Source organism: Vipera ursinii (assembly GCF_947247035.1).
Source record: "Vipera ursinii genome assembly, chromosome: 1".
Classification (NCBI taxonomy): domain Eukaryota; kingdom Metazoa; phylum Chordata; class Lepidosauria; order Squamata; family Viperidae; genus Vipera; species Vipera ursinii.
Window position 1 is genome coordinate 331,386,413 of NC_139512.1, and position 14,939 is coordinate 331,401,351.

The 14,939-nt window shown below is 38.0% G+C and overlaps 1 protein-coding gene across 3 annotated transcripts in view; it reads left to right on the forward strand.

Annotated features, from left to right (window-relative positions):
* The window catches only part of KIF13B (kinesin family member 13B), a 157,619-nt gene that overhangs the window by 53,518 nt on the left and 89,162 nt on the right, over positions 1 to 14,939 (forward strand). For all 3 annotated transcript variants that reach the window (XM_083354305.1, XM_083354306.1, XM_083354307.1), the window contains exons 6-10: positions 3,774 to 3,954; positions 5,046 to 5,133; positions 8,315 to 8,449; positions 10,026 to 10,138; positions 10,518 to 10,629. In XM_083354305.1, coding sequence (XP_083210431.1) covers positions 3,774 to 3,954; positions 5,046 to 5,133; positions 8,315 to 8,449; positions 10,026 to 10,138; positions 10,518 to 10,629 — 629 coding nt within the window. The remainder of the gene's footprint in view (positions 1 to 3,773; positions 3,955 to 5,045; positions 5,134 to 8,314; positions 8,450 to 10,025; positions 10,139 to 10,517; positions 10,630 to 14,939) is intronic.

The following is a 14,939-nucleotide window of genomic DNA, read 5'->3' on the forward strand; positions in this document are numbered from 1 at the left end:
AAGGGAAGGGGAAAATGTGTTAGTTTTGATTATTGAACAAATTAGGAACAATATCAAACAACACATCAAGCTAAAAGAAATGTCATAACTTAATTATTCATACTTCCTTCAATTTCAAATGCTGGTTTTGATTTCTTATGCTTTTTTCAGTACAATAGAATGATTATCCTATTTCCTCCCTTATCTGTCTTGAATGGCTCATATTCATATTGCCTTCATGCAAGGCTGTCAATATAGCCCATTTTTTTAAAAAAATGATAACCTTAAGTAATGTAATACACATCTGAACTACAATAAAAAGGGAAACAAAAACAGATCTGGTGCAATATTGATAGATAAAGCTGTTGCAATAGCTCCTTGAGTCAGTCTGAATCCTGGTACTTTTTTCTTGATAACTATTTTGGAAGTAGCTATTGTCTTCTTTCTAGCACTCAGAGTGCCTGACCCAAATAATTAGGCTAGTTTTTATAGGAGATCACCAGGTTGAGCCCAAGGGCAGGGTCAAAGGCATCATCGCTTTGGAGTCTCTATGCCCCAATAAGAGACCTTTGTTCAGATCCTTGTGTATAAAAGGTAAAGGTTCCCCCACACATGCGTGCTAGTCGTTTCTGACTCTAGGGGCCAGTGCTCATCTCCATTTCAAAGCCAAAGAGCCAGCGCTTGTCCGAGAACGTCTCCATGGTCATGTGGCCGGCATGACTGGACGCCAAAGGCGCACGGAACACTGTTACCTTCCCACCGTAGTGGTCCCTATTTTTCTACTTGCATTTTTACGTGCTTTAGAACTGCTAGGTTGGCAGAAGCTGGGACGAGTAACAGGCACTCACTCTGTTACGCGGCACTCGGGATTCAACCCGCCAAACTGCCGACCTTCTGATCGACAGGCTCAGCATCCTAACCCACTGAGCCACCGCGTCCCTATCCTTGTGTATAGGTAGTATGAAATAAACTTGTAATACTTTTGAACTCTACCCTGGTTCCCTGACTTCTTGCACCTGACAGTTTTATGCTAGGGGAGGACTAGAACTCAGACTCCCCATTTCTAGTCTCCTGCCTTTAAACATTACACCAAATTGGTTCTCAATAGAGGAAAGTATGCAATACTGAAAGCTAAATAAAAAAACAAACTTTTACCAATTTATTTATTTATTTAACAGAGTTGTGTAGCTGCACAACTCACACATAGTGGCTTAATATTAGAAAGTTTACATTTAGTGAAAAGGTTTGGGCATGATTGGTTTCTGGTGAAAGGAGAGAGTTTGGAAATTGCAGGTAAGAAGTCCTAATCCAGCATATTCACTACCAAACCTGAGTCAACCACAGAGCAGTTAACAATCAAAACAAGCAGATTGTATGGGGAGTAGACTATCCTTTAGATCAGGGGTGGGGAATGATGGCCCTTCTATGACTTGGGGAGTTCAATTGCCAAAATTCCTGAGCCAGCCATATTGTCTCAGGAATTCTGGGTGTTATGTCCAGAAGTCATAAACAGACCATCGTTCCCCACCTCTGCTTTAGATGGACTGATTCAGAATGTAGCTCTTTAGAGTTTAGACATATTGAAGAACAAATTAGTTATATTTTCTAAAATTATCCCCCAACATTCTGCCATTTTGCCATAATTTAAAGCAAAGATAGCCAACCTACAGACCTCCAAGGATTTTTTTTCAGCCCTTAGTATACATCAGAAATTAGCAAGACCAAAATGTTAGATTTGGGGAAGAACTGAAATAGAATTCTCATTAATAAAACCCAAATCTTTCTGGAACAAATTGATTTACTTCTATAAGGGCAGGGATCCTCAAACCTGGCCACTTTAAGACTTGTGGACTTCAATTCCCAGAATTCCCCAGCCAACCAGGGGAGGTTAAGGAGAAAACTATGTCCATGAGTCTCTACAAGGCTCCAGGCATCAGTTTTTCTTTCCAGTTTTAACCCCACTGGAAAGAAAGCTGAAAATTTGATCTTATCTGTTTAGATGCTATTACCAACCAACCACTGCAACTTTCAGAGACCAACTGACACTAGCTTCAGAAATGTTGTTCACTCCTCTTTAAAATGCCAAATGAATGAAACCCACTATGCAGGCTTATAAATATGAGCCAGATGTTTTATTGTCATTTTTTAAACAATTATATTAATGTTAACTGTACTCCACATGGTTCTAACTTGGTAATGGTAATACCGTGTTTCCCTGAAAACAAGACCCAACTGAAAATAAGCCCTAGCATGATTTTTCCAGGATGCTCGTAATGTAAGCCCTACCCCGAAAATAAGCCCCAGTTAAAATCGTCACCCAGATGGATGCATTTAGTACCATATTTCCCCAAATAGAAACCCTAACTGGAAAATAAACCCTAATGCTTCTTTTGGAGCAAAAATTAATATAAGACCTGGTCTTATAAGATAAGAGATAAGATAACCTTTATTGTCATTTTTTACTGTGGACATACTGGCACACATTAAAAATGAAATTCTGTTCCTTGCTCTCAAAAGTTTACACATACATAACACTCATACAAACATGCTATATACAACATATATACCTACACTCTTTTATATAAATACATATAAATATTAATCACTGTCCATCTTGAAGTCACAGCGGAAAGAGGAAGCTTGAGAGTTCACAAGGTTAATAACTGTATGGAACAAAACTCTGACTGATTCTGGATGTTCTGTTTTGGATACCATGAAGCCTCCTCCCAAAAGGTAACAAGGAAAACAGGTTGTGAAGAGGATGTGTAGTGTCTGAGACAATCCTGTGGACCCTGTTCAAGCAACGCTTATATGCTATGTCCTGGATGGAAGAGAGGGAATTGCCAATAATCTTTTCTGCCATCCTCACCACTCTGCACTGCCTTCCTGTCTGAAGCAGTGATGCTTCCAAACCAGACTGTAATGCAATATGACAGGAGGCTCTCAATCATCCTTCTATAGAAAGTGGTAAGGACAGAGGAAGGAAGATGTGCTTTTATCAAACAATGCAGAAAATGCAGGTGCATTTTTGGGGAAACACAGGTATGAAAGACAGGTTAAGAGAAATAGAAAAATGAGAGGGGAAAGGGAAAGAAGGGTGGACGTGATGGACGTCTTTTTGCTTTCCCATTAGCCACTGAAGATACTAGCTACTATTGGGCACAAAATAATAGTGAGTTAATATTTATGGTAACTGTGGGTTGAGGACAAGACAGGAGTTTCCTATCCTTGACTCTTCATGATATATTTTGTTTAACTTATATATAGCAAACAAAAGAGCTGGAGATCCGGGATAATATTTGTTCTGTAAGGATGCAACCAGATATAACCCTTATTTACCTACGGCTTGATTCTTTTCCACATTAAGCAGATAAGCATCTCCTGCGAGTGGTGTAACCGACCTTGATGTAATAGCACAGGGAGACCGTTACAGTGCTCCTATGCAATTTGACAGACCAGTTTTGTATGTTTACACATTTTTTTCCATGTGATCAGAGAAAACAAGATAGTTATAGTAATTTATTCATCCAGCTCACCCAATAAACTCAATTAGATATAGCTTGATTTGTAGAACTATAACCATTTATTTACACTGTAGGGCATGAAATGTCGGGCTGTAATATTTGTAATATTTCCCATGAATTCAGAATAATAATTTTGCTTCATCTTTTCATCCCTAATAATGAAAGAGTTACCTAAATATAGATTTATTTATAAATGTCCTCAGTAAGACTTCACAGGCTTTCCCAACATTTCTAATTTCTTAAAACATGTTTTGTTTCTCTTTCATGTAGGATCTGGAAAATCCTACACAATGATGGGCACAGCTGATGAGCCTGGACTAATACCTCGGCTCTGTAGCAGTCTTTTTGAAAGAGCCCAGCAAGAGGAGAGTGAAGAGCAGAGTTTTAAGGTGGAAGTATCCTACATGGAGATTTATAATGAGAAAGTCAGAGATCTGCTGGACCCAAAGGGGTAAGGAAGGGTTTGGGGAACACCGAGATTGCAGGCAACCCCGTAATCATTTGGTGGGAGTGGAAGTCTCTTTCTTCTGCATTCCTCACACGGTCAACATGCATTCCTTCAGAAGAAAACCAGTAATTTTTGCTTCTGGGGATGGGCCTTCTCTCGGTAATTAAGCACGTGCTTTGCATGCAGAAAGAGCTTGATATTATCCTAAGTCTTCCTAAATAGGCCGGGAAAGAATCTTCATTGGAATTTAAGAGAGCCACTCTCTTTTGCTTCACCATCAGAAGTGAATCTATATTATCACCCAATATATGGCAATCTTCAAGTAGTTCTCTGCCCTCTCCACCCCAAAAAATTCTTAAAGTCTTGCTGAAATTCTCACTACTGAAATCTGCAGGATTGTAACATTCTCATACAAGGTTTACTTAACACTTTTTTAAAAAGATCATTTACTTTTTTACAATAAAGTTTAATTTATTTGTAACAGTCTGCTGAGTTTTTCAAAAAATAGTGTTGACCGTTTTTGGTGCTGCTCCTAGGTGTAAAGGATTTCTTAGATTTCATGGAATTCATGGAAGAATGGGAATCCATGCTTCCATCTTTCCTGCCCCTTTTCTGTTAACTATACCCAGTAATTGGCGGGAGGGGGGGGAAGGAAAATAACTATCTTAACTATTTGAGTAGGTTTTTAAATCTCAAAATTACCTCAGGGAAGTTTAAATTCAAAAATCTGTTAAATGTTTTAAATAGTCCCTGGAGCAGTATGTTGACTGTTATCTTGATAACATGCAATCTGGATAGCCTCTGTCTTTTTTCTTATCTTGGTGTGATAGTATTTTTGTTGTTGAGAATTTCACCTTGAGAAGAGTGAATTAGTTCCCCCAGGATGGACAGTGAAATTGGTCAGTCAAAAGCATCTTTATATGCTGGACACAGTCCAATCAAAACTGAAACCTCATTTGAGGTTAAGAGAAAAGGTCTAAGCAAGTGTGAATCAGCATGACTCAGAAGTGCCTCACTGACAATATTGCATGGACAATATTGCCCATTTACATTCCTGAAATGTAACCTGTTTTTCTATGTTTGCTTTCATACAGGAGCCGTCAGTCTTTAAAGGTCAGAGAGCACAGTGTTTACGGACCTTATGTAGATGGTCTTTCAAAACTAGCTGTTGCCAGTTACAAGGTAAAGAAATTCATTATAATTGGCTTACCTAATAATGTTCAGTGGAATGGTGATCATCACCCAGTTATTTATATACTTCTTTTCTACGAGAACATATGTCCAAAACAGCTTACAGTACATTAGAAAATAATAGTGAATCAGTTAAGAGGTAACAGTTCTAACCTGGGATTTCTCAGAAAGCAAAATCACTGAAAGGAAGGGTCCAACCAATTCCCTTCTTTTTGCACAGGATCTCTGGAATTTAAGTGCAGGAACAACGTCAATGGGAGGGAAAAGAAAACCTCATGCTTTCCCCATCTTCTCCATGGTCTGTTCAGGGTTGATGAGAGGGAGTATCATTGTTTCATAGTATACTTCAACAGATCTTCGACAGATTGATCTGTCTGGCCCAGTGATCCTTGTGCTTGGTTAGCAATGGCTTTCCAAGATTAACGGTAGAAGTCACCTGCACATTTTTTTTACAGAAGATACTTCTCTTGTGTTGTATTTTAAGATGAAGTTTAACAGTTGAGGTCCAGCATCACCAGAAGCAAAGATAAAGTGTTATTTGAAATATCATTATCTTGTTTTTAATATCTTTGCTGTATCTACATAACCAGTATGTTTCCACCAGCAGTGCCCTTGCAGTTATGAACTGCCCTTTAGGAAGCTCTCATCCTTTGAATGTTTATAGCTGTAAAGCTAATGAGGCACACTAAGATTATTTGTTTGCCCCCATCTTCATTTCTGCCATATAAACCCTGTAAGGTCCTGTAATGCTGCAGAAATTTGCTGAATTACAACTCCTGTTGTCTGCAACCAGCATTACTAAATTAGTTGATAGTGGATGATATTTTGGTCTGCTGCATTCTAGTGGAAATTAGAATGAGGAAGGCATCTATAGAACTATGATCTTGAGGATCAGCTCTAATTTCATAACACAGCTCCTAGCTGACCTGACTGGCTCAGACAGTTAAGAAGGGCTGGAGTTGGTTAACATTTGAATGGGAAATATCAGCTGAAAAAACATTTGAGAAGGAGGCAGTGGTAACATCACTCCCATATTATTGGCAAGCGTTCTGTGCACCTTGGTGCATAGTCATGCTGGCCACATGATCATGGAATTGGCTTTGGACAACACTGACTCCCTTGGCTAAGAAACGGAGATGAGCACCATCCCATGGAGTTGGAAATGACTGGACAGGGGAAACCTTTACCTTTAAACTACCCGGATGTTTTCATGAAGTCATCAGGAGATGTTATGTTTGCCTTTAAAGAAAGAAGAGAAAGATCTTGCAAAACTAGTTTAGCAAGTAATTGTGGTAGGCTTGTTTGCAGAACTTTAGCAATAGCCTTAAGTGTCTGAGAATGTTTGCACTTCAACAATCTAACTGGGTCTCACAAAAAACCAAGTCAAAAACACAGGGAAATATATTACATTGAGTATGAATCATGACTCCCATTCAGAACATGTGCACTATTGCAGACAAAAACCCTTCCTCCAACTTCAGTGTAATTTTACAGCAAATTTGCACGTGATGTTTTGATGAAATTCTCTTTGTAAACTAAAAATTGAACACTGCTTTGTTATGAGCTTTTCAGAGGTTTAAAATAAAGTGTAAATTTTATTGGTTGACTTTTGCAGCAAACTTCCTGAGTAATCTAACATAACCCAGTCATCTCATAAAAGCATCCAGCTGAAAATGACCTCAAAGGTCATTTAATGGCTGGCTTTGGTGCTGTATACTCCAGAGACCTCTGCTTAAAAGCCTCCAATACAGGAGAGTCCACCACTTTCCAAAGCCATCTGTCTTGGTTTCTCTCAGCTTGCCCTGCAACAGAATAATAATAATGCAAAAAAAATTACTATATAAAACTGCTGTAAGATTTAATGAATGAATATATGTGAAGCATGCATCTATGCACATGCGTACATCATGTCTTGCTTTTGTTACACTTCCCAGTTTCAGTAGGAGAATTTATCTTGTTCAAATAAGGACATTAAGCATACTGAATGTAAGCAAGGCCCAAATAGTTCAGATGCAATATTTACATTTTGGCTGATTTTTTTTTAATATGTCCTAATGAAAATACTAAGCAAAATTGTAACCTGGGTTCATCAGACCTTACTCCTAGAGGTCCCTGAACAAATGCTATTTGGAACATATTGAAGCCATACAGATGGCTTTAGAAAGTGGTGGACTCTTCTGTACAGGAGGCTTTTAAGGAGAGGTCTCTGGAGTATATAAAACCAAATGAGAAGGAGAAGACGTCTTTGACTAGATGACCTCTAAGATTTCATTCAACTCTGTGATTCCAGAATAGAGTGCCTTTCTACTGAACCAGCACCCATGCCTATCAGAGATGTGGGTGGCTAGAGGTTCCATGTCACAGAACATGAGGTCTCCAAGGTTGCTTGAACTTCCCTAATTTTTATTTTAGAAATCCATCTCCAGCCTGGTGACTGAAGATAACTAAAGATAACTAAAATGTTTTTTTTTTGCTGTCAAGTAATACTTTAATACTTTAATAGGGACACGATGGCTCAGTGGGTTAGGATGCTGAGCTTGTCGATCAGAAGGTCGGCAGTTTGGCGGGTCAAATCCCGAGTGCCGCGTAACAGAGTGAGCGCCTGTTACTCGTCCCTGCTTCTGCCAACCTAGCAGTTCAAAAGCACATAAAAATGCAAGTAGAAAAATAGGGACCACTACGGTGGGAAGGTAACAGCGTTCCATGCAACTTTGGCGTCTAGTCTTGCCAGCCACATGACCACGGAGACGTCCTTGGACAAACGCTGGCTCTTCAGCTTTGAAACGGAGATGAGCGCCAGCCCCTAGAGTTGGAAACAACTAGCACACATGTGCGGGGGAACCTTTACCTTTACCTAATACTTTAATTAGCCAGTTTCACAAAACAGAAGCAGTGTGTTATTTTTCTGATCTGTGCAGATAGCATTTAGGATAAATCAGGGAAAATATATTACAAAACCATAATTTATGTGGAGCAATAAGAACTTGTTGTACTCACTGAACATAGCATTCTCTAACCACTTGATAAAACCAAGACTTCAGTGACTGAGTCAAGACATCACATTAAGCTGTGGTTTGTTTATGATTTGTTGAATGAGTCACATGGCTTAGTTCATATCTCAATTTATCATATCTCACTAAAATACAATATGTTTTGTGATTCTTTTATTTAGGATATAGAGTCTTTGATGTCTGAAGGCAATAAATCTCGTACAGTTGCTGCAACCAACATGAATGAAGAGAGCAGTCGATCCCATGCTGTTTTCAAGATTATCCTCACACACATATTGTATGATGTAAAATCAGGGGTGAGTCCTGCAATTTGTAGTACAGATAAATAACAGAGTTCTATAAAAACTGAATGAAAAAAGTTTTATAAATGCCACACCAAAACAAATATTTTTGCCAGGATTTTACTCCTGTTTACTTGCTTTTAGAATAGATCTTGTTACCCTAGGGCAGACTGGGGGACCTGCAGTCTTCAGATGTTCTTCATCTCATACTCCTATTAATTCTAGCACTTTGGTCTAAGGTCAGAGATGATGGAGTTAAAGCCTTCCTGAAGATCACAGATTCCCAGCCTCATCATGAGAGGTAGCATAGTCTTTCTAGGAACAACAGTGCTATTTGGACAAACTTGTTGAAAACCATGAGTTTTAAAAATAGCGTCGGATACATTTCCAGGTTGAAATCTCAGACCTTATAACTTTAGGGAGAGTTGCTGTTCTCTACAGTTTGTTTGGGATCTGAACCGAGAGAACATTATTTATTTATGAAAAGTGATTCTTCTGGAGGTTTCAGTGTTATCCGAACATACCCTAACAATATTTGGTTGGTTGGGGCTTACAGATAATAGATAATATATCCCTCGTTTTCTAGGAGAAATAAGTCACACCCTAAAAAAGGCATCCACAGGCTGTTGTGTTTCTCCATTCCCCCATCCCGCTTCCCAGAGCAATAAAGGTAAAGTACATTTTGAAGCCCTGGAGCTGGAACACTTGAATTTTTTTAGCTAAACTACTAAGGATTCTCATTTCCATTTTAAAAAGCATTCTCCTATTCTCCCTTACATCCAAAAAACATATCAAGGGAAGAGCATTTTTGGGTGGGTAGCAGGTACCTCACTTCTCCACATATTTTGAGAACACCTGCACTTAGTTTTAGGAACATCTTATATTTTTCAAATTTCTTTTACCTTTGCCTAAGTAGGCTAAAATATAATACATGAACTGAAAGTCCCTTGTGAACCTGAAAATGTATAGAGATCTCCTGCTTTCACTTTATTTGCTTGTATCCCTGAGTAATGGAATGATTCCTTATAAGCAAAAATATGCAGACATTATTGTCTGAATACAGACTAGTTAAGTCCTGTCTCTTTGCTCTTTAATTATTTTGCTTATTCCATTCTTGGAAAATTAAAGTTAAAACTCACCAACATGCAAGTTTGATTTAAAAGCTTTTAAAGCTTTGTTATTTATAGTGGTATGGGGCATGAGGAATTCATTTTTTGTTACCTTCCCTTTTAATCTCTTATCCCGTTGTTTTCCCACACCAGTAAAATCTAAATCAGCTTTGGTCACATGTATTTGTGCTAGATGTTAATTGTTGGCTTGGTGATTAGGGGAGCTGAAACTTATGTAGAAGGCATGAGAGATTTCTCTATAAACTCTTTGGAATAAGGCACATTTGTTACACAATAAATAATTTGTAATAGCATTACACAGTTCGTACTTAATTATCTCTTGAGCATCAAGGTTTTTTCCACTGTTGTCACTTTCCCTTCCCTTCCTTTCTTTTCTCTCAAACTGAGAAAAAGTATGAAGGGTATTTTGGGGTGCTGAGGAAGTGATATGTTATTGGGCTAATGCTATTTTCATTCCACAGACCTCGGGTGAGAAAGTAGGCAAGTTGAGCCTGGTTGACCTAGCAGGCAGTGAAAGAGCAACCAAGACAGGAGCTGCAGGCGATAGGTTGAAGGAAGGAAGCAACATCAACAAGTAAAGTTTACCTTTTTAAGGAATTAAATGTTTTTAAATGGAGAGTGAAGGCAAAAGTAAATGTGTTCTAATCTTCTTTACTTATTCAGAATGACAACAAGAAAAAAGAAACAGAGTTATCCTTTGACTTTTCCCTCCAACTTTACTTTAAAAGAAATAGGACTTCTTTCTTTCCGTCTCTGAGAATTCAGAAATTATTAGATTAGAAACAAGAGAAAAATTAAGAATTATTTTTTCTGGGTTCTGTTTAGATTAGTTAATGCTTAGGCAGTTTTACCCCTAAAAGCAAAATGCAAATTAATAGAGGGACCATCTGTTCTTATGTGTATATCTGATTCTAATCACCATGTAATTACAGAATCTTTTTCTCCCAATGCAGGTCTCTCACAACTCTTGGGTTGGTCATTTCCGCCCTGGCAGATCAAGCTGCTGGAAAAAATAAGAACAAGTTTGTTCCTTATCGTGACTCAGTGCTCACTTGGCTACTCAAAGTAAGTGAGTCGTTATTCAGGAGATCAAGCAAGACAACATTCTCTGTTTCAGGTCTATTTGGAGGGGACACCTGCTGAAAATTAAAAAAAAATTGCAGCTACTGATTTCAGTAGAAAACCACAGTAGCTCTGTGAATAATTCTTATCAGGAAGCTCTCTTCTTTCCCCAGGAGTAGAATTTCCTAGCTTGGATCCCCTTAGCTGACTCCACACTCAGACTTGTTCCTAATCAATAGTGCACTCTCTTAATCAATTTACTGGCAGCTGCATCCACAGTTTTTCTACCATAAAAGCTTTACCATGGCTAGCCCACTGGATAACATCAGAGATGTTGTTTTCAATAGTTAGCCATTTGATGTCCCTTGAATATGAGTGTGGATTGCAATAGACAAATCAGTTGTAGCTCAAGAGAAAGGGTTGAGGGAGGTCAATCTCCTGCAAAACGAAAGAGACACAGAACTGACTGCGCTGCAAAAAAACCCAAAAAAACACCTGGCTTGGTGTTTTCAGAAGAACGCAACTAGTTTGGAAGAACTTCAAACAGGAACAAAATGCTGGCAGGAGTTCAGTGACACAATTTTATTGCTAAATTTTGTTTCTGCCTGTGGGCTAATGAAATATATTCACACAAATATTCAGAGACATTACACTTTATATATCCAAATCGATTAACGCCAATGAGGATTTTTAATTCAACACCTGGTTCTCCAAGCAAACACTTGCTCTTCTCGAACACTGTTGCCAGTGTTTATGGATATTATACTAATAAACTCAATGGATCCCCTACTGGTGACTTCTTATAAGCAATTCCTCAACTGGCAATTCAAACATGTAAAGCCTTTGAATATGCAGTTAATAGTTCCTTTTGGTTATTATGTCTAAATCCTATTGCTAGCCCTTCCCCTCTTGTGTAATGTTTGTCTTACCTCTGAAAAAGCCTGTTTCTATATTGGCTGGCAATGAACACCTTAAATTCCTCTTTCAATAATAACTGTAGTACAGATTGTTCTCGACTTATGACCACAGCTGAGCCCAAACTTTCTGTTGCTAAGTGAAACACTTTTTAAGTGAATTTGTCCCATTTAATGACCTTTCTTGCCACAGCTGTTAAGTGAATCGCTGCAGTTGTTAAGTTAGTAACATGGTTGTTAAGTGAATCTGGCTTCCCCATTGACTTTCTCCGTAAAAAAAGGTTAGAAAAGGGGATCCTGGAACACTGCAACTGTCATCCATAGGAGTCAGTTGCCAAGCATCCAAATTTCAATCATATGATCATGGGGACACTGCAATGGTTGTGTGAAAAGTGAACTGTTTTAAGTTGAGGACTACCTGTACCATATGTTTGTTCTTCTGCATCCTGAATTTGTCACCAATTTCATTTGGTGTGTGCTAGAATATGTGAAAGCTTTCTCTCACTGCTATTATCCAAATTTTGCAAGACAAATTGTCTTTTTTTCCCCTTTTAAAAAAATCCCAATTACCAAACGGTGGAAGTTTTAGGTCTTGATTACTTGCACCGGGCAAGGACCTGGATTAATTGTCACTGTGTGGGTCACTATATGAAATGGGCAGCTATACAAATGTGATGAAATAAAAAGGCTTTTGAGAGTTCTTCCAATTTGCAGATTGTTTAGCCTTCCTTTAAAATTTTAAACTTTATTAATATTATGCATTATTTTAATTGCTCTTTTCTGTGCCATCTATTGCTTAACATCAGGATGCTCATTTTTTGGGGGGGGTGGGACAGGGATCACACATTCCAAAATTGACAGTTCCAGAACAAAAGAGTAAGTGGAAACAAAAGAAATTAAAAAAATAATTAAGTTTGGATTATATTATAGCAATTACATATCTATAATTAAGTACATGCAGGGCTTTTTTTCTCATAGAACGCTCAGAACGGTTTTGCAAAAAAAACCAAAAACAACCCAGCTCCCTTATTGGTTTTCCTATTGCAGGGCTAGCAATCTTGGCTCTTTTTTATGACTCGTGGACTTCAACTCCCAGAAATCCTGAGCCAGCCATGCTGAGGGGAAAGGGAGAGGTTTCCAAGCTGAGCCATGCTGGCTCAGGAATTCTGGGAGTTGAAGTCCTTGAGTCATAAAAGAGCCTGCACTAGAGGAGGACATTAAAATTATTTACAGGATTACTTCTTTAGGAACTAAAGTTTTAGAATCTAAAACAGCTAATTCAGAAAAGCCAACAGGAAAGAACCTCACATTTTTCATCTGCTTCTGTCTTTTGGAAGGTAAAATTAGATAACAAAATAATCTATTTCTTATGTTAACATCTCTGCAATGAAATCAAAGGTAACAGGAAAGAAATGAGAAACATTTTTCTCAATGTAATATGTCTAATTTAGCTGATTCTAGAAAAAATAGTATCTTTTGTACACTCTGGAAAACTATTTTGAATTAAACAATTCTTAAGAATGAAATTCTTAATTTGGACTTTACTTTTACTGTTTGGACTGTTGTGTGTTTTGAAAAATAGATTATTTAGAATCTAGTTATGTTGCACTTCAGTCTTTAAATAATTAACCTAGTATATACATAACAATATATGATGTTTTCCCTGGTGAGCTTAACATCAATAACAACATTTATTAAAAAGGCTAAAATAATTTCTGGGGGTATTATCTGTATAGTAAAATTTTGGACAAGCAGTGATCATGTTACCTATGTGCATAAGCATAGTCAGTAGCATATGCCTTTTTAAAAATATCAAACATGCAAAGAAACAAAAATAAGTCCAAAATATCTGTATTACATCCAGAAATGCCAACTTTGCAACCAATATTTCTCATCCATAACTATGGCACCCTAAGGATACCTGCATACATGCAAATGTTTCTCTGGGATCAGTAACGCAACAGGGATTGCTTTTTCCTTCCAGTAACATATACCTAAAACCAGTTTATTGCATTTGGCAATTGTACTAAAAAAATCTCATTCATTTAATTTGAAATCAAGTGAAAAATTGATTTAAATTATTTTATTAAAACAAATTAATGGCAATTCTTTTATAAAAAGTTGCCTCAAACAAAATGAGTTTGACACGCCTGCTCTAGATAGTTGAATGCTCCAAAATAAATTCTAGACCAGGCCTCTAAATGCAGCCTACCAAGCACCCTTGGACAGAGCACAGACTTTTTTTTAAAGTAATAAAATCACCACCACTGCCCTGAAAGTCATGTTGCCTAGTGTCTCCATGGCTTACCATGTCCACAAGCTCCAACACTGTAGATGCTCCTCTAGTCACCAAATCATTGATTAGCCCACCAGCATTCCTTTGCAGACCACAAAGATTTTTAATTTATCAGTGTAGGCCTTTCCTTTCTACAAGATAATAATAATAATAATAATAATAATAATAATAATAATAATAATAATAATAATAATAATAATAATAAGAAGAAGAAGAAGAAGAAGAAGAAGAAGAAGAAGAAGAAGAAGAAGAAGAAGAAGAAGAAGAAGAAGTAGTTGGAAGGGACCTTGGAGGTCATCTAGTCCAACCCCCTGCTCAGGCAGGAAACCCTATACCATTTCAGACAAATGGCTGGCCAGTCTCTTCTTAAAAACTTCCAGTGTTGGAGCATTCACCACTTCTGAGGCAGGTTGTTCCACTGGTTAGTTGTTCTAACTGTCAGGAAATTTCTCCTTAGTTCCAGGTTGCTTCTCTCCTTGACTAGTTTCCATATGTTGCTTCTTGTCCTGCTTTCAGGTGCTTTGGAGAATAGCTTGACTCCCTCTTCTTTGTGGCAGCCCCTGAGATATTGGAACACTGCTATCATGTCACCCCTCATCCTTCTCTTCATTAAACTACACATATCCAATTCCAGCAACCATTCCCTATTTTTTAGCCTCCAGTCCCCCAATCATCTTTGTTGCTCTTCTCTGTAATCTTTCTAGAGTCTTGACATCTTTTTTACATCGTGGTGACCAAAACTGGATGCAATATTCCAGGTGTGGCCTTACTAAGGCATTGTAAAGTGGTATTAGTACTTCACGTGATCTTGATTCTATCCCTCTGTTAATGCAGCCTAGCACTGTGTTGACTTTTTTGGCAGCTGCAGCACACTGCTGGCTCATATTTAAGTGATTGTCTACTAGGACTCCGAGATCTCTCTCACAGTTACTACTGTTGAGCAAGGTACCACCTATACTATACCTGTGCATTTGATTTTTCCTGCCTAAATGTAGAACCTTACTTTTTTCACAATTGAATTTCATTTTGTTAGATAGTGTTCAGTGTTCGAGTCTGTCCAGATCCTCCTGTATCTTAAGCCTATCTTCTGGAGCATTGGCTAT